The 18,172-nt window shown below is 46.8% G+C and overlaps 1 protein-coding gene across 3 annotated transcripts in view; it reads left to right on the top strand.

Annotated features, from left to right (window-relative positions):
- Positions 1-18,172, top strand: part of LOC115466814 (cyclic AMP-dependent transcription factor ATF-7) — a 430,182-nt gene that overhangs the window by 121,967 nt on the left and 290,043 nt on the right. For all 3 annotated transcript variants that reach the window (XM_030198351.1, XM_030198350.1, XM_030198349.1), the window contains one exon: positions 5,283-5,351. In XM_030198351.1, coding sequence (XP_030054211.1) covers positions 5,304-5,351 — 48 coding nt within the window. In that variant the 5' untranslated portion in view covers positions 5,283-5,303. The remainder of the gene's footprint in view (positions 1-5,282; positions 5,352-18,172) is intronic.

Here is an 18,172-nt window from a genome sequence, read left to right on the forward strand (position 1 = left end):
AGGACTCATTCCTTGCTGCACCCAGGTAGAGAGGCTCTGATACTAGACTCATTTGGGAGGAAAGTTGGGCTCAATGCTCATTGCCCACATCCAGTCCTACCAGCTCTACACAAGCCTTTACCTTCAGGCCTTTGTCTGCAGTACATTGTCTTGCAGATTCTGTTCCACAGGAGCAGACCAGTAAGCAGCTAGAGTGCAGGGGCGCATACAGTTCTTTTCACATTGCATCTAGACTCTCTGCCATGGGTGAAGGGATGCACAGACTCTCATGGCTGCATGTCTTGACCTGGAACCAGCAGTTCAGGAGTGGTTGGCGGATGTTTCATGCCGAGGTGACGATCTGTTTGGAAACAAGGTAGAAGAGGTTGCTGACCTCATTAAGAATCATACTGATAACAGCCAAACCCTGTCAGCACTCTCCAGCTGCAACCTCTTTCTCATGGAGATTTTCCACTGGGCCTAGGTGGTGACCCTTATGCCGCCAGCCCCCTCTGCCCAGAGCTCTGAGGCCCAGGGTCTTGGCCTTGTTGCCAGTCCTTCCCACAGAAGCACCAGCAGACTCCCCAGTCAGATCAAGGGATGAACTTTTGACTGACTCCAGGAGAGGATAGTCATGCTCAAAGTAGCCATCCCGGAAGGCCTGCCCCCCGGGGGGGGGGGGGGCGGGGAGAGGCTAAATTTTTACCATAACAGGTGGCCCCTTGTAACCTCCGGCTGGTGGATTATTCATATAGTCCATCTTGGTTACACCCTGCATTTGCATCAAAGACCCATCTTATCACCTCTCGCTTAGACTATTGCAACTTCTCACAGGTCTCCCACTTAGCCATCTCTCTCCTCTTCAATCTGTTCAAAATTCTGCTGCACGACTAATATTCCGCCAGTGTCGTTATGCTCATATTAGCCCTATCCTCAAGTCACTTCACTGGCTTCCTATCCATTTCTGCATACAGTTCAAACTCCTCTTATTGACCTATAAGTACATTCACTCTGCAGCTCCTCAGTACCTCTCCACTCTCATCTCTCCCTACATTCCTCCCTGGGAACTCCGTTCACTGGGTAAATCTCTCTTATGTACATCCTTCTCATCCACTGCTAACTCCAGACTCCGTTCCTTTTATCTTGCTGCACCATATGCCTGGAATAGACTTCCTGAGCCGGTACGTCAAGCTCCATCGCTGGCCGTCTTCAAATCTAAGCTAAAAGCCCACCTTTTTTGATGCTGCTTTTAACTTCTAACCCTTATTCACTTGTTCAGAACCCTTATTTTATCATTCTCACTTTAATATTCCCTTATCTCTTGTTTGTCCTATTTGTCCTAATTAGATTGTAAGCTCTGTCAAGCAGGGACTGTCTCTTCATGTTCAAGTGTACAGCGCTGCGTACGTCTAGTAGCGCTTTAGAAATAAGAAGTAGTAGTAAAATTGCACAGTGAACTTTTTGTCATCATCTCCCAGCACAGGCAGGTACTTAAAGAGGAAATCTATGGCCGCCTGCAGCGTAATGTGATCGAACCTGAACCACCAGTGAAAGAGAGGAAGGGATTTTATTCCAGGTAGTTTCTTGTGCCCAAAAAGATGAGGATTTTGTCCATCCTAGTCCTAAGGGCCCTGAACAAATTCCTAGTCAAAAATTCAGTTTCATTTCCCTGGGCACCCCTCTTCCCCATGTTTCAGGAAAACGATTGGCTATGCTCTTTGAACTTGAAGGGTGCCTATACCTATATTTTTATACTTCACAGTCACAGGAAGCATCTCAGATTCTGCATAGGGAAACATCACTACTGGTACCGTGGTCTGCCATTTTGCCTCATATTATCTCCTAGGGTATTCATCAAGTGTCTAGCAGCAGTTGTGGCATATTTGCGCAGATAGGGAAAAGCATACTTCCAATCTGGACGATTTGCTGGTCAAGAGCACATCTCAGGAAGGGGCATAAGAGTCAGTGGTCCTAACTATTCAGGTGTTGGAGTTACTAGGGTTCGTTATAAACTACCCCAAGTCCCACCTTCTCCCAGTCCAGCGATTGGAGTACATAGGAACCTTACTAGGTACATTGCCGGTCCAGGATTTTCTTCCACAGGTGAGGGCGGATACCTTATCAACCTTCTCCACACAGGTCCGAGCCAGCAAGCAGGTCACAGCTCGACAGATACAGAGATTAATGGGTCACATGGCCTCAACAGTGCATGTCATTCCTATGGCATATCTCCACTTGAGAGAAGCCCAGTGGACCCTAGCTTCCTTCCAAGTGGTCTCGAGCAAATGGGAACTTGGCGGATGTCATCCAGGTTCCTCCGTGCCCTTCTCTGGAGGACAATTCGGATGCATTTAACTTTTTGTCTACCATTCCAAATTCCACCTCCTTAGAAGGTGCTAACGGATACATCCAACCTGGGACGGGGTGCTCATGTGGATGGGTTTCACACCCAGTTGGTGTGGTCAAGAAACAGATTTCCGTATCAACCTCCTTGATCTAAGGGCCATTTGGAATGTTCTAAAGGCTTTCAGAGCTTGGCTAGAGGATCAGATCAAATCATTCTCATTCATACAGACAACCAGGTTGCAATGGTTTATGTAAACTGCAGGGGGTATGGGATCCTACCCCTTGTGTCAGAAGCAGTAGGAATGTGGCAGTGGGCCCTCCTTCATGGAATAGACCTCCGAGCCACATACCTTCCAGGAAAGGACAACTACCTGGCGGACAGACTGAGCAGGGTTTTGCTACCACATGTGTGGTCTCTCAATATGGGCATAGCCTGTAAGATCTTCCAAGAGTAATGCATTCCCTCACTGGATCTTTTTGCCACTCATTTTAACAACAGTGTTCCCCAGTTTTGTTCCAGACTCGGATTACATGGCAGGCTAACGTTGGACGTGTGTCTCCTACATTGTGGGGAGGGACTTCTGTATGCGTATCCTCCAACACATCTCATAGAGAAGGTTTGACTGAAACTCGAGCAGAACCAGGGAACTATTATCCTAATCGCTCCTAACTAGCCAAGGCAGACTGGGTTTTCTCTTCTGGAGTTATCCTCTAAAGTTCCATTGAGATCTGAATATTTTCCAACCCTCATTATGCAGAATGAGAGGTCTCCTCTACATCCCAACCTCCAATCCCTGTCCCTTATGGCTTGGATGTTGAGAGTGTAGAATTTGAATCCTTGGATTTGCAGGCTTCCAATTAATACTCCAGTAAGAGTTTTTACTCATTTAAGTGGAGGAGGTTTGCTGTCTAGTGTGAAGGCAAGGCTTTAGATCCCCTCACCTGTCGTACACACAAACTGCTTGAATACTTCCTACACCACTCTGAGTCTGGTTTGAAAACCAACTCTGTAAGGGTTCATATAAGGGAAAGGGAATGGGACTTATATACCGCCTTTCTGTGGTTTTTCCAACTACATTCAAAGCAGTTTACATATTATATACAGGTACTTATTTGTACCTGGGACAATGGAGGGTTAAGTGACTTGCCCAGAGTCACAAGGAGCTGCAGTGGGAATCGAACCCAGTTTTCCAGGATCAGAGTCCACTAACCACTAGGCTACTCCTCCAGCTTGTAGAAGATAAACTCATCTCTGTACATCCTCTAGTTGTTCGCTTCATGAGAGGTTTGTTACTAACAAAGCCCCCAGTCAAACCTCCAACTGTGTTATGGGATCTCAATGTTGGCCTCACTGAGCGGATGAAAGCTGCTATCAAGCCACTTGATTCTTGTTATCTGAAGTATTTGACCTGGAAAGTTGTGTTTTTTGGTGGTGGTCACGTCAGCTGTGAACTTCAGGACTTTGTAGCTGATCCACCGTATACTAAGTTTCACCATAATGGAGTAGTTCTCCACACAGATGTTGCTTCCCAAGGTAGTGTCGGAGTTCCATCTTGATCAGTCAATTGTCTTAGCAACATTTTTCCCAAAACCACATGCCCATTCTGGCAAGAGTGTACTGTATACCTTGGATTGTAAGTGAGCCTAAACCTTCTGGAGTGGACTAAAACCCATAGATATTCCACTCAGCTTTTTGTTACTTTTGACTCAAACCAAATGGGGGTAGCTATCGACAAAAGCACTATTTCCAGTTGGCTAGCAGACTGCATCTCCTTCACTTATGCCCAGGTTGAGCTGACTCTAGAGAGTCATGTCAAGGCTCATAATGTCAGAGCCATGGCTACGTCAGTAGCTCACTTGAGGTCAGCTTCCATAGTGGAGATTTGCAGAGCTGCGATGTGGTCATCTGTCCACACATTCACATTTCATTACTGCCTTGAGCAGGTTACCCTACATGACCTCCGGTTTGGATAAGCAGTCCTGCAGAATTGATTTGGTGTCTGGTATCCAAACTCCTCCCCCATGTCCATTTTTGTTCTGTTCTAGGCTGCACCTCTACAACTATGTAAATATCTTCAGGATGGTTTAATTACAGGCCTTGATGTATCAAGTCCCTGTTGTCCTAGCATCATTATTTTCGGTGAGCCTGGTAGCTAGGGATTCCCAGCTGTGAGACTACAACAGCCTGCTTGTCCTCGGAGAAAGCAAAGTTACTCACCTGTGGCAGGTGTTCTTTGAGTACAGCAGGCCAAGTATTCTCACGTACCCTTCCACCTCCCCTTGGAGTTGTATTCTTTATCTTTTTACAATTCTTGAGGGACCCGCGCTCGTATGTCGGGCAAGAATGCACTGGTGTGTGCAAGTTCTAAGTTATAAAATCACTAGTCAGCGTCTGCACTGGGCTCCATTGGATGACATCACCCAGCTGTGAGAATACTTTGCCTGCTGTCCTCAGATAACGCCTGCTACAAGTGAGTAACTTAGCTTTTTCTCTGCAGGTATGCAGTTATAGAATTTACCTCTAGTGTCTAACTTTATAAGTTATTTTTTTTCCCTGTAGACACAGAGTGGAGAAATAGCCTTAGATTCTTATAGGGTGTGATTTACAATGGTAGATCTAAGAAGAGATCTCTTCCTGCCCCCCCTTCCCAAACTTCAGTGGAGGCAACGGGAGGGGGGCAAGAAGGGGGAGAGGTCTCGGGTGCTGGTTCTTAAATCCAAAGAAAACTTATCAAGGCTTGGCCAGAATGTAATAATCTTTACTTAGGAAAGATCCTATTGTAATTCTAGATGTTATACTGGCAGATCTTAAAGTAGCAGTGTATTTTAAACTAATTTTCACTAACCAGAAAATATACAAGGAAAATGCTCTTCATTTATGGGAGGGTTTTCAGATTGGGTTGTTTTTTTTCACACTTGTATTTGTTTTATGTGATTCATTTCTCTTTTCTTTGCAGTTGAGTTTTGTTCTCTGAGACATGGGAGACGACAGACCATTTGTGTGCAGTGCTCTTGGCTGTGGACAGGTATGTTTGCTGGAAACTTTATTGGGAATGTCTTGCAGTGAATCACAGTAGTTGTGTTACAGTGTAAATGGCAGATTTATAGCAGGTGTTTCATATGATCATTGCTGGTAATCAGATCTGAGGAAATACATTGTAAATCCAGATTCTGAGGAAGTGTGTGACCTCCACAGAAATTAAATACAATTAGCTTTGGTGCTGAGGCCTGTTACTTAGACATGCCTGTATTCTCTTTAATAAATGTTTTTCAGTAGTATTGCTCTTTCCCTCTTATATGGACATACTTGAGACACCTCAAAAAATGTTTTTGTGTGCTTCATGTTCTCACTGCAGCTTCTGTAGAAAGAAACAAGGGTTTTAAACAAACAAAAGGAAAGCACTTGAATAAGAACTTTTTCTATTAAAAAGCATGTAAAAAAAATTTGGAAAGATTGACCTTTGAGTGGAGCTGCTTACTCTGCAGTAATGGAGGAGTACCCATTCTTCTCTAAAGGTGTAACTGAAAATAATTACCAAAGAGCTGAAAACGAGCCTTTGAACCATTTTTTCCTTTCACATTGTCTTCATGCCAGGATCCCAACCATGTGCCAGATGTTTTTGAAGTAGCATGGTAAGTAGAATAAGAGGACATTGAAGGTCGAAAGATTTTACAACCTTTTCTTGAGTCCAAGTTATTTACGTTTTATCCATGGTTTTGCCTTTGGCAAAGTAATTCTGTTGTTCTCCTTTACTGCCTTGTGGCAGAATTGTACTTTTCATCTAGTCAGAGGCACTGGCAGTACTGTGTTTAAACTAAGCGTTGTTTATAACACACTGACATTTTTTAAACAGATACTAGAGTCCTTAATAGAAACTATATTTGTTTGTTCTACTGCTGTCTCTTTATGCCTTTTTCGTAGGGTATTCTAAAATGTTTGAATGTTTTGGAGCTTTTTATTATGGCCAGAGCAATTTTTAACAGAGGCATTGCTCCCTGATTCCACTCTAGCTTGTTTTCTTTAATCTTATCACTGTGATGCCTATCCTGTGCTAGGAACCAACAACTGGGGGTGCTGAACACAAAGTACCCATTCCTAGATATGGTGAAGGAGTTGCCTCAAGAGTGGGGTGCTCAAGCACCCACAGAAGTGCACCTCTGTATGAAGTTCTTGTAAGAAACAATACCATGGTGATCTGATTTATGGAGACATGTAACAGATTTCAAAATTTCAAACACAAATCAATAAATTAGCACATGAAAGGAGGGCTTTGTTTCTGGCTCTCTCTAAAACTTCTGATTTAAATAGTTGACTGGACTTTGTGGGATCCTAGATGGCAGCGGTAAGCTGGTAGTGTAGCAGATGTTCTCCAATCCTATTAATGTTGTGCTTGCTTACCTAATTGTGAGGAGAGAAGAAAAATGGGACCAAATTTTTTTTTTTAACTGGCCCTGCACAGATGACTTTGGCAGCAGAACCTTTAGTAAGTGCTATGGAGGAACTTCTGTTGGTGGGCCCCACTAGTCTAGGAAGTAGCATTGAGCCTGGAGTTATGTAGAAACCTTGCAGGTGACTTGAAGATTTGTCCCTCACTGGAAGATGTTGGAGTTCCAGATCAAGCAGAAGGAAGATTTGTCAATTTGAGCATAGAGAAAGGCTGGTATAGCTGATGTGTTTAGAACTATCGATGTCATTCTTCAAACCACTCAGCAAACGTTATCAGTTTAGAAGGAATATGGGAGGTGATTAGTGGGGCTTGACTGCTCCTTGTGTTATTATTCAACAATTGCAGGAGCTCTCTTGTAAAACTATAGATACTGTATTGGAAGGTTCCAGATTGTATTAACCAATTAGGTATTTTGGACCCCAAGATGGAACTTCAGCACTGTGAACAGCCTTTGCTCAAGGATAATTTAGCTTTGCATGAAAAAAAATGGAGAAACTGGAGAATGTGAAGGCAGACTCTGCTTTTGTTAAATTTTTTTTTGTCTCCATGTGGATTTACTTAAGATGTGTCTGTGTGTATATATATATATATATATGTATATAATTAAAAAAAAAAATTAAGTTTTGAAGATACCAGAGTGTGCATGTTTTATATATAGGGCATTTTATTTTTTTCCATTCAAGAAGAAGAGTTGGAGATTACGGACCGGATTTCCTTGAATCCCGTTGAAATGCTGGATAAATCAGAAGCTGAATCTGTACAATTTGCGACCCTGATTGTGGATTTTGTATTGGATCCTGATAGAGATAGGGTCCTAAAACTTTTCATGAAGAAAAAGGGACACTGTTTTTCAACTTCAAGATCTGGGTTTTTCCAGATGTAGCAAACGTAGCACAGAATAAGAAACAGTTCTTAAAAATGAGAACACTGAAAGCACATGGTGTTCCAGGACGCCCAACCCCCTCTACCTTCAGTATAACTCTATCTCCCAGCAGGTATAGACGTCACTTCTCAGCGCCTGGATTTCTGCCTGGGGTGGCTCCTGTGCTTTTCCAGTAGAGCAGGGGGTGTTGTGGTTGGTGGTGCCCACTTTAAAGGCATACTTGGTTTTCCCTGTCCCTGCCTTACCCCATTCCCGCTCCTCCCGGAGTTCCTCTGTGGCTGCCTGCCTCTAACTTGCCTCACAGTAAAAAAAAAACAAAAAAAAAAACAAAAAAACAGAGAGAGGCTTTCTCCTGAGCTCCTGGTTCGGTGCAGCTTGACCGCAGCTTGTTTGACTCGGTCTCCTGAGGTTAGAGTGGTGCCCAGCTCCTCCGTGGAAGTTCCCACTGACAGCGCTCTGTGCGGGGTAAGTTTTGGCGCGAAGGCGCCATTTTGTTTTCTGTATTTGTTGGCTGCTGAAGGGGTTATGCGCTGCTCCCATTGTGTGAAACGCAGATCAGCAGCGGGGCTTTGCAGCACATGCTGCCTAGATGCTATTGCTGGCATGAGCATGGCGGGTGGTGATTCTTCCCGCCCGCCGGAGTTGGCAGTGGCCGCCATCTTGGAGGCGCCGTGTGACTCGACCCTCGCGGTTGTGGAGGGGCCTAAGTGTAGGGGGATGCCTCGTTTCGAGGTTTCTAGAGGAGCTTTTGCCTCCGCTTCCCCCAATGTGGGGGCAGATGTACAGGGTGAGTTTTTCTCCCCTGAATTTGTGCTGCTGATGCATAAGGCTTTTATGTTAAAAAGAGCACTGCCTGAGGCTCCTGACAATTCCTGTCGGTCTGGGTTGCCTCCGGTTCTTTATAGCCAAGCGTCTGCTGGAGACTTTATTTCTTCCCCCGAGCTTTCGGCTGATGCTAAGCATAGACGAGTGAATACCCCGTCTGAGGGGGACTCTTCACTCTGTTCTCCCCTGTGGTCTAGTTTCGGGGAGTCTGAAGGGTCTGGCAGGCCCGCACGGACTGATGATCCAGATGAGGGTGGCTGCTTGCCACAGGAGTTGGATGACCCTAAAGTGGTTCGGATTTTCCACCGCGACGAGCTGCCAGCTCTCATTTCTGATGCCTTACAGGCCCTTTGTATTGAAGATCCTGACGAGGGCGCTGCCTCTTCTATTAATCCTAGGATGGATATTACTAAGAAGCCTTCTCGGGCTTTTCCCGTGCATGCTTCCATGCAAGAGCTGGTCCCTTGAAGGTGGCCAGGGCTATGTCACCTTTACCCGGAAAGTCAGTTGACCCTCTTTGGGATGCCTAAAGTGGATGCTTTAGTCACGGCTGTGACTAAAAAGACTACTCTCCCGGTGGAGGAAGGGGTCGCTTTGAAAGATATGCAGGTCCGGCGACTGTAATCCGCGCTGAAGCAGTCCTTTGATATCTCGGGTTTTTCCCTATGGGAGGCTATTTGCAGGTCCTATGCAGCCCGGGCCTGCCTTTCCTGGTTGCAGCAGGCGGTTGAGCAGCCCACCGATGGAGCGGGTTCCCTCGCTGAGTTCGGCCCACATATGGAGTCTGCCCTGTCTTTTTTGGCTGATGCCCTTTATGATCTGGTCAGAGCTTCGGCTAAGCAGATGTCTGTGGCGGTTGCTGCCCGCTGCCTTCTTTGGCTCCGGCATTGGGCGGCTGACATAGCCTCTAAACAAAGGCTGGTGAGGTTACCCTTTCGGGACCTTCTTTTATTTGGGTAGGATTTGGAGAAGATTGTTAAGGACCTAGGGGATAGTCCCAACAGTTGCCTGAGGATAGGCCGAGGCCTTCTTCCAAAAGTCCTTCTTTTCCCTCCTCTTCCAGGCCACATTTTTGCAAAGCTCGCAGGTATCGCCCGGGGCGCTCTGCGGGGTTTGGTCAACGTACCCGTTTCTAGCAGAGGAACTCCTTTCATTTGGACAAACGCGCGTCGTCGTCCTGGCAACGTACAGGAGCGTCCTCCACAATGATGGGGCGCCGGTCCCACTCGTCTATTCCCGCAGTAGGCGGTCGTCTCTCCCTCTTTTTCGAGGACCAAGATTACTTCGGATTAGTGGGTCCTCGTCCTGATCAGAGAAGGTTACCGGCTAGAATTTGCCGTCCCAGTAGGAGACACATTTTTGGAGTCCCGATGCGGCACTGCCGTCAAGTGGGCGGCAGTACACGAAACCTTGCAGGTGTTGCTGAAGCTCGGCGCGGTGGTTCCGGTTCCTCCCGCCGAACGCGGCTGCGGTCGCTACGTCATCTATTTTGTGGTGCCTCGAAAAGGCGGGTCGTTCAGACCTATCCTCGACTTACGCAGAGTCAACGAGGCCTAAGGAGTGCGACACTTCTGCATGGAAACCCTGCGCTCCGTCATTGCGGCGGTACAGCCAGGAGAGTTTCTCACATCTCTGGACCTCAAGGAAGCGTACTTGCATATTCCCATCTGGCTGCCGCATCTGCGGTTTCTCCAGTTTGCGGTATTGAGCCAACATTTCCAGTTTTGTGCCTTGCCTTTCGGCCTGGCGACTGCCCCTCGGACTTTTTCCAAGGTCATGGTGGTAGTGGCTGCCTTTCTCAGGCGAGAGGGTATCAGAGTTCACCCTTATCTCGACAACTGGCTCATCAGAGTGGATTCGGCAGACGAGAGTCGCCTTGCCACAGCCAGAGTTGTTACAGTTCTTCAGACTCTGGGCTGGGTAGTCAATATGCCCAAAAGCCACCTGACCCCCTCTGTCTCGTGAGTATTTGGGAGTCCGGTTCGACACGGCTTCGGGGTTTGTTTTTTTTCCCTGACAGCAGGCGGCTCAAGCTTCAGAATCAGGTCCGCCTGCTCCTGTGGATGCCTCGCCCTCGAGCTTGGGACTTTGTTCAGCTCCTGGGATCGATGACGGCCACCATAGAGGTGGTTCCCTGGGCGAGAGCTCACTTGAGACCGCTGCAGCTTGTTCTGCTTCAGCAGTGGTCTCCGATTTCCCAGGAATACCAGCGCAGACTACGGTGGCTTCCTGTGGCCCTGCGCAGTTTGGCTTGGTGGCTTTCCGACAGCAGGATGCGGCAGGGGATGCCATTGGCTCTTCCTTTTTGGTGTCTGGTGATAACGGATGCCAGCCTTTCGGGCTGGGGAGCTCATTGCTGGGGATGCTATGCTCGGGGTCTGTGGTCCACCGCGGAAGCGGGATGGTCCATCAATGGCTTGGAACTGAGAGCAATATTTCAGGCTCTTCTGGCCTTCCACAGGACGCTGAAGGGTCTTCCTGTCCGAGTTCTGTCGGACAACACGTCAGCAGTGGCCTACATCAATCGCCAGGGCAGCACTCAGTGCAGGGCCCTGGCTGCGGAGGCGTGTCAGATCTGCGACTGGGCCGAGCGCCACCTAGAGCTGCTGTCCGCGGCTCACATAGCCGGTCAGAGCAACGTGCAAGCCGATTTCCTCAGCAGACATCAAATCGACCCGGCGGAATGGGAACTGGCGGAAGAAGTTTTTCTTGTGCCAAATGGGGGACTTCGGGCTTGGATCTCATGGCCTCAAGCGTAAACGCCATAGTCCCTCACTTTTTCAGCAGAAGGAGAGATCCTCACTCGGCGGGGTTGGATGCTCTGTCTCAACCTTGGCCCTCGGGCCTCCTGTATATGTTCCCTCCTTGGCCCTTGATAGGTCGAGTTCTACTTCGGATTCATCTGCACCGAGGATTGGTGATTCTCATCGCCCTGGATTGGCCAAGGCGTCCGTGGTACGCGGATATCCAGGAAGATGCTGGTGGACGCGCCTCTTCCTTTTCCTCGGGTTCCGAACTTGTTAGTTCAGGGTCCGGTGACTATGGAAGATCCTTGCCGCTTTGGTCTTACGGCCTGGCTCTTGCGAGGGCGCAATTGAGGGACAAGGGCTATTCTAATAAGGTTATTGTCATGCTCTTGCAGGCCCACACTCACGCAGTCTACCTCTGCGACTTGCTCGGATCTGGCGCACTTTTGAGGCGTGGTGTACGCCAAAGTCTATCTCGCCGACTCTGGCAACAGTTGCGCTCTTGCTGGACTTTTTGCAGGACGGGTTACAAAAGGTCCTGGCCTACAATTCCCTTCGAGTTCAAGTGGCAGCGTTGGCCTGCTTCTGGGGGAAAGTCTCCGGATTGTCCCTTGCTACTCATCCGGATATTCTCCGTTTTCTCAGAGGGGCGTTCGTCTCCGTCCTTCTTTGCGGTCGCCTTGTCAGGTTTAGAACCTGGGGCTCGTGTTGAAGGCGCTCCAGCGATCTCCGTTTGAGCCTCTTAAACGGGCGTCTGAGAAGGATGTGACTCTCAATTCAGTTTTTTTAGTGGCAATGACGTCGGCTAGAAGAGTGTCTGAGCTTCAGGCTCTTTCCTGTCAGGATCCTTTTCTGCAGTTCTCGGAATCTGGGGTAACTGTTCGTACGGTGCCTTCTTTTCTGCCTAAGGTGGTTTCAGCTTTTCACCTCAACCAGCCCATCTTTCTTCCTTCCTTCTCTAAGGAGGAGTTTCCGGACTCCTTTGGGCAATTGTGCCTTTTGGATGTCTGCAGGGCTCTGTGGCAGTATCTGCAGATGTCAAATAAGTTTAGGAATTCTGATCATTTATTTGTTCTGTTGGCAGGTCCCTGACGGGGGTTTCCGGCATCTAAGGCCACTATAGCCCGATGGCTTAAGGAACTCATTTTTTCGGCTTATCTGCTTTCAGGGCAGTCGCCGCCTGAAGTGTTTAAAGTGCACTGTACGAGGGCAATGCCCTCTTTGTGGGCTGAAAGGGGTGTTTTTTCTCTTCAGGAGATCTGTCGTGCGGCTACCTGGGCTTCTCAGCTCTCTTTCATGCGGCATTACAGGCTGGATGTGGCAGCATGGCAGGATGCGCATTTTGGAGTGCAAGTGCTTGCTCATGGAGTTGCCTGTTCCCACCCTACTTAGGGAGTGCTTTGGTACATCCCATCAGTTAATGGATTCATCTGCTGTTGATGATAAGGAAGGGAAAATTAGGTTCTTACCTTGATAATTTTCTTTCCTTTAGTCACAGCAGATGAATCCATGATCCCTCCCTGATTGACTTTAGTTTTTGCAAGCCTTAGCCTTCTATCTGGAGCGGACTAAAGCCCATAGATAGTTCACCCAGCCATTGGCAAATCCACAATTTTTAATCGGCTAGCAGATTTCATAATCTTCACTTGTGCTCAGGCTTGGCTCACTGTAGAAGGTCATGTTGAGGCTCATAATGTCAGAGCCATGACTGTTGGAGCCCACTTGAGGTCATCTTCCATAGAGGAGATTTGCAAAGTTACAACGTGGTCATCTGTCCACACATTCACATCTCATTACTGCCTCGAGCAGGATACCTGACATGACAGCTGGCTTGGCCAGGTAGTCCTATAGAATTTGTTCGGTGTTTAGAATCCAACTACAGCTCCCAGGCCTATTTTTGTTCTGCTCCAGTTATATCTCCATAACTAGTCTGAAAATTGTTTTCAAGATGATTGAATAACGGGCCTCTGTTTCGAGTCCCCATTGTCCTAGCATTGTTTTCGGTGAGCCTGGTAGCTAGGGATTACCAAATGTGAGAATACACTGGTTTGATTGTCCTTGGAGAAAGCAAGCTTACTCAGCTGTAGCAAATGTTCTCTGAGGACAGACCAAGCATTCTCACATACACCCACCTCCCCCTGAAGTTGTCATCTTGAGCTAATCAGAAGGACTGGAGGGCCTGCACTCTCACATCAGACAAGAAGGCACCAGCGCATGCCCAGGGGGACACTGCTAGAAAAATATAGAACTCGCTAGTCAGCATCCAAACCGGGATCTCTCTGATGACAACACCCAGATGTGAAAATACTTGGCCTACTCTCCTTGCAGAACACCTGCTACAGGTGAGTTGTTTTGCCTTTATCCAGTTGGCTTGCAGACTTTGTCTCTTTTACTTATGCTCAGGCTGGGCTGACTTTAGAAGGTCGTGTTGTGGCTCATAACGTTGGAACCATGGCTGCGTCTGTAGCTCCCTTGAGGTCTGCCTCCATTGAAGAGATTTGCAAAGCTGCAATGTGATCTTCAGTCCACACATTCAAATCTTTCTGCCTTGAGTAGATACCCGAAGTGACAGCCAGTTTGGTCAGACAGTTTTGCATTATTTGTTTGGAGTCTAGAATCCAACTCACCCTCCTAGGCCCATTCTTTTCTGTTCCAGGCTGCACCTTAACAGCAGAACTGTTTTGGTTGTTGTGTTAATGGTTCTTGTCCTTGCTGGTGCAAGTCCCTATTGAGCATTGTTTTGTTTTCAGTGAGCGTAGCTAGGTATTCCCACTTGTGAGAATCCTATGTCCTCTGAGTACAGCAGGACAAGTATTCTCACGTAACCGCCCATGTCCCCTTGGAGTTGCTTTATGCTTTTTTATCCAACTGTGGATTCTTTGTGACTCGGCAGGTGGGAAGGCACTTGTGCATGTGCAGTGCAGGCCTACCAAAGGCTTTTAGTACTTTTGGAACACTGGGTAGCATCTACACCAGTTCTCCATGTCACCCACTTGTGAGAATAGTTGTCCTTGGAGTATACCTGCTACAGGTAAGTAACTTCGCTTTCTGCACCGTCTACCTCTTTACCTACATCCTCTGTTTTATCTGCAGTTGCGGCTTGATTTTTGTCCACTGAAAACACTGGGTCACTACCAGCTTGGTCGTCGTGAGGTTTTTGGTTTTTTTTCCTTGGATTGTGGTATTGGATTCTCTTGTAGTGGTCTGAGCTAACTGAATGTCTTTGTGTTTTTGGTTTTCTGAATGGGGTAGAAGATGTATATGTGTATTTTTTTCCCTTAGAAAATGCATAATTAAAAAAAAACATAGTTAAAACTGATGAAGCAATTTCCAGGTAAAAACTGAATAATGTTCTGACAGGTTAAAATGGAATAGCTGGTGTATTTCTCCTCCCCTTTTTACCCAGAAGATGTTGGGGAAAAGCCCCCCGCTCCCCCCCCCCCCCCCCCCCATGTTGCTAGTTGGAAATATGGAGAATAGAGGTGAGAGGCAAAGGTTCAACAAAAATAGATGCATGGATCCTGCTACTTGCTTTGGAATGGAAGCTTCTGGCTTTTCAATGGCCATATAAACATGATTCAGTTGCTAGGCTGCATTAATGGCTGCTATTTCTGGATTCTGTGCATGATTAGTCCTCAACAAGTATAGCTGATACAAACAGCTGAGGTCTAAATCTGCCATGGTCACAGTGTGAATATCTATCTACTTTATCCCCCCCCCCCCTTCTCAAAAGATTCTGTTCAAGGTCGTCCACTCTATTTCTTTTCCTCGAAGACAGGTGACAGTGGTTCAATAAATGAAATCTCTAGTGACTTTTCTGTTTAGAAAAAGTATGCGAGACTCAGGGATAAATGTGACCAGTAGAATTGTTAATGCAATATGTCTCTACAAAATGTAATAAAGTGGAGCAATATCTCTCTATAGAATGTAATAAAGTAGAGCCATTCTATAACACTTTGTAAGTCTTTGAAAATGAGCCCCAAAGTTCCATAGGTTACCGTGGGGCTCATTTACAAAGTTACATAGGTTACTATGGGGTTCATTTTCAAAGCATTTAAGTTGCATAGGTTACTATCTAAGTCTCAGTGGTTTGAAAATACGCGTCTATGGAACCTAGTCAAAGCCTCTTCTGGCTTTCTTTCATGGGACTAAATGCTTTACAACCTTGAATGCAATTTTAATTTATGGGACAGTCCTAATGGATATATTAAGTGCTTCACAGTTAGCATGTTCTATTTCATTATTTTTATTAAATTATATATATTATACAACTCATAGAGCAATAATACAAGAAATTGGAAATGCCACATAAAATATTCAAAGTTATCCATAACTGAAATATATTCAACACTTTTATCCACTATACATTAGGTAAATTGGATCCAAGAAAGGAAAAAATACTTAACATTTTATCTAGAAAATTATTAATAGATTAATGCTACCCAGATAGCCTACTCCAAGCTGTCTTACAGTGTACATCTGTGTCTAGACTATAACATTAACCTCTTCTTTAGACTGCAAAAAGTCTTTTAACTGCTTGAGGTCAAAGAATTGAAATTGCTTTGACTGAAATAATATACGGCATATGCAAGGAAATTTAAGTACAAAATTTGCACCCAATGCCAAAGTCCTTGGGCGCAAAACCAAAAAGGCTTTACGCCTTTTCTGTGTTTCTCTAGACAAATCTGGATAAATTCTTAATTTAGACCCCAAGAATAGAGAAACCAAATGAGAAAAGAAAAGTCTCAGTACTGCATCTCGATCCATCTCCAGAGCAAAGGAAACCTACTTGGGTTTGAGAAGTTCCAGGCAAAGATTTTGCATTAGTTTGTAAATAGTGCGCCCGAGTTATAGGAGGCAAAGAATCCCCAACCATACCTAGTATTTCCACCAAATATTTTTTAACCATCTTTATAGGTGTAATTAAAGGTGATCTAGGGAAATTCGTCAGCCTCCTAGATTGATTTTCTAAATATTCTAAACGGCAAAAGGTAAAGTTTTTCTTTCTTTAATTGAGATTTGTCCCACAGATTCTAATTTTTTAATTTTCTCATCTAAAAGTTTCAGTTCAGAGGATTGTTGAGCAGTTGCCTGTGCCTGGATAATGGCTGCTTCAGACAATACCTTAATTTCACTAGTGTTTTTAGTTATCAATACTTGTAAAGAAGATTGAATGTTAAATGTCAGGTCCCAGAGTGACTCCATTGTCACTACGGCTGGTTTTACTGTAGCCCCCAAAGAAAAAACAGGAAGGGGAGTCTCAATAGACTGTTTCAAAGTACTCACTATCTGTGATGGCAATATTTGTATTGCTAGTTGTTCTTCCAGCCTAGTGCTCCTAACCGTTTCTCCCAGCGTGGGCAGGTTCCCTCCCTGCATATTCAGGTCCCCTACATTCGGAGCCTCAGCTGCCGGGCTTGACTCCACGCTGTCTCTTCCTGGCTGCAGGGGAGCCGCATGTTGGATGGGGCTCAAGGAAACCCCGTCGTCACTGCTGGTCAGTGCTGATGCACCGACTCCGACCGCAGGAGAAGAAACTTGCCTGGGTCCAGGCGCTAACCCAAACTGATACAAGGTCATCTGGTGGTGGAGTTGGGTCCCGTTGGGGGTTGAGGGATTCTCCTGCACCTTCCCTCTCCTTTTCCCCATCGTCTACGGAGGTCTGGAGCCTCTCACAACAGCACTTCGATCAGGTAACTGGGTGTGTCTGGTACGATTAAATACTATGCTGCCATCTTGGCTCCGCCTCTCTTGCCACAGTTAGCATATTCTGATACATCCACCTCTAAGGTAGTTGAGTTTGGCATCAATTGTAACAAACATAAAAAAATGCATAGCATCCAAAGAACAGTAGCAAGGAGGACCAAACCTGTTGTTCTCCGAGGACAAGCAGGCTGCTTGTTCTCACTGATGGGGTCGGCGTCCACGGTGGCCCAGGAACGGAGATTTTTCCCCAGCAAAAATCAGCAAACTTTGCGACAGCTTCCAGAACGCGGGACAGACGCACTGCGCATGCGTAGCCATCTTCCCGCCCGCGTCCGTTCCCGCCTCAGTTTTTCTTTTTCTGCGGAGGAGAGTGGCTGCGTATCGGTCTCTCTCCCTCAGGCCCAGAGAAAGACTTCGGCATTTTCGCGCTCTTCTTTGCACTTTCTTTTTGTTTTACGTCTCCTCTTTTTCTATTTTCCAGTAAAAAAATTTTTTTTCCCTTATATTCTTAGTTTTTCCCCTTTTTAAAGTTTTCTTTCGATTTTGTTGTCATTTTTGTGCCCCTCTGTTGGCACAATTGAGCCTTTTGATTTCGCAGCCGCGATTTTTCCGCTCATGTCATTGAAGCCTCCCAGCGGCTTCAACAAGTGTGCTCGGTGCCAGCGGTCGATCTCGGGCACTGACCCGCATGCGTGGTGCATCCAGTGCCTTGGGCTCGATCATCGCCCAGACGCCTGAAAATTGTGTCTGAGCTTGAAAAAGCGGACACAGGCGTCGAGAAGAGCTCTTCAGCACCGTCTTTTCGGAGCTCCGACTGATTCCTCGACGTCGATATCGGCACCAGGGATCGCATCGACATCGGGAGTGCAGGTAATGGCTGTCTGGACTTCACCACTAGCTAGGGGTAGTGAGCCATCGAGTGGGTCTTCGCTTGTCTCAAGGGCTCCTGCTGTGCAGGCCCACCCTGAGGAGGTGTGTGGATCCCACGTCCTCCTCATCGGTACCGAGGAGTGCCGGTGACGTGCTTCGAGCGAAGACGAAGAAGCATCGTCATTGGTCTCCTTCGAGACACGGTACCGGGAGCTCCAGGGCGTCTAAGGATTCAGCACCCGAGAAGCGTCGACGCCGGGAGGAGCGCTCACCCTCCATACAAGAGGTGTCGGTGCGTAGATCTTCGGACAGCCCGGTACCACCTCCCAGGCCTCCACAGATTCTGACACAGACTTCTGCACCGGCCC

This window comes from Microcaecilia unicolor, chromosome 3, assembly GCF_901765095.1.
Source record: "Microcaecilia unicolor chromosome 3, aMicUni1.1, whole genome shotgun sequence".
NCBI classification, from domain to species: domain Eukaryota; kingdom Metazoa; phylum Chordata; class Amphibia; order Gymnophiona; family Siphonopidae; genus Microcaecilia; species Microcaecilia unicolor.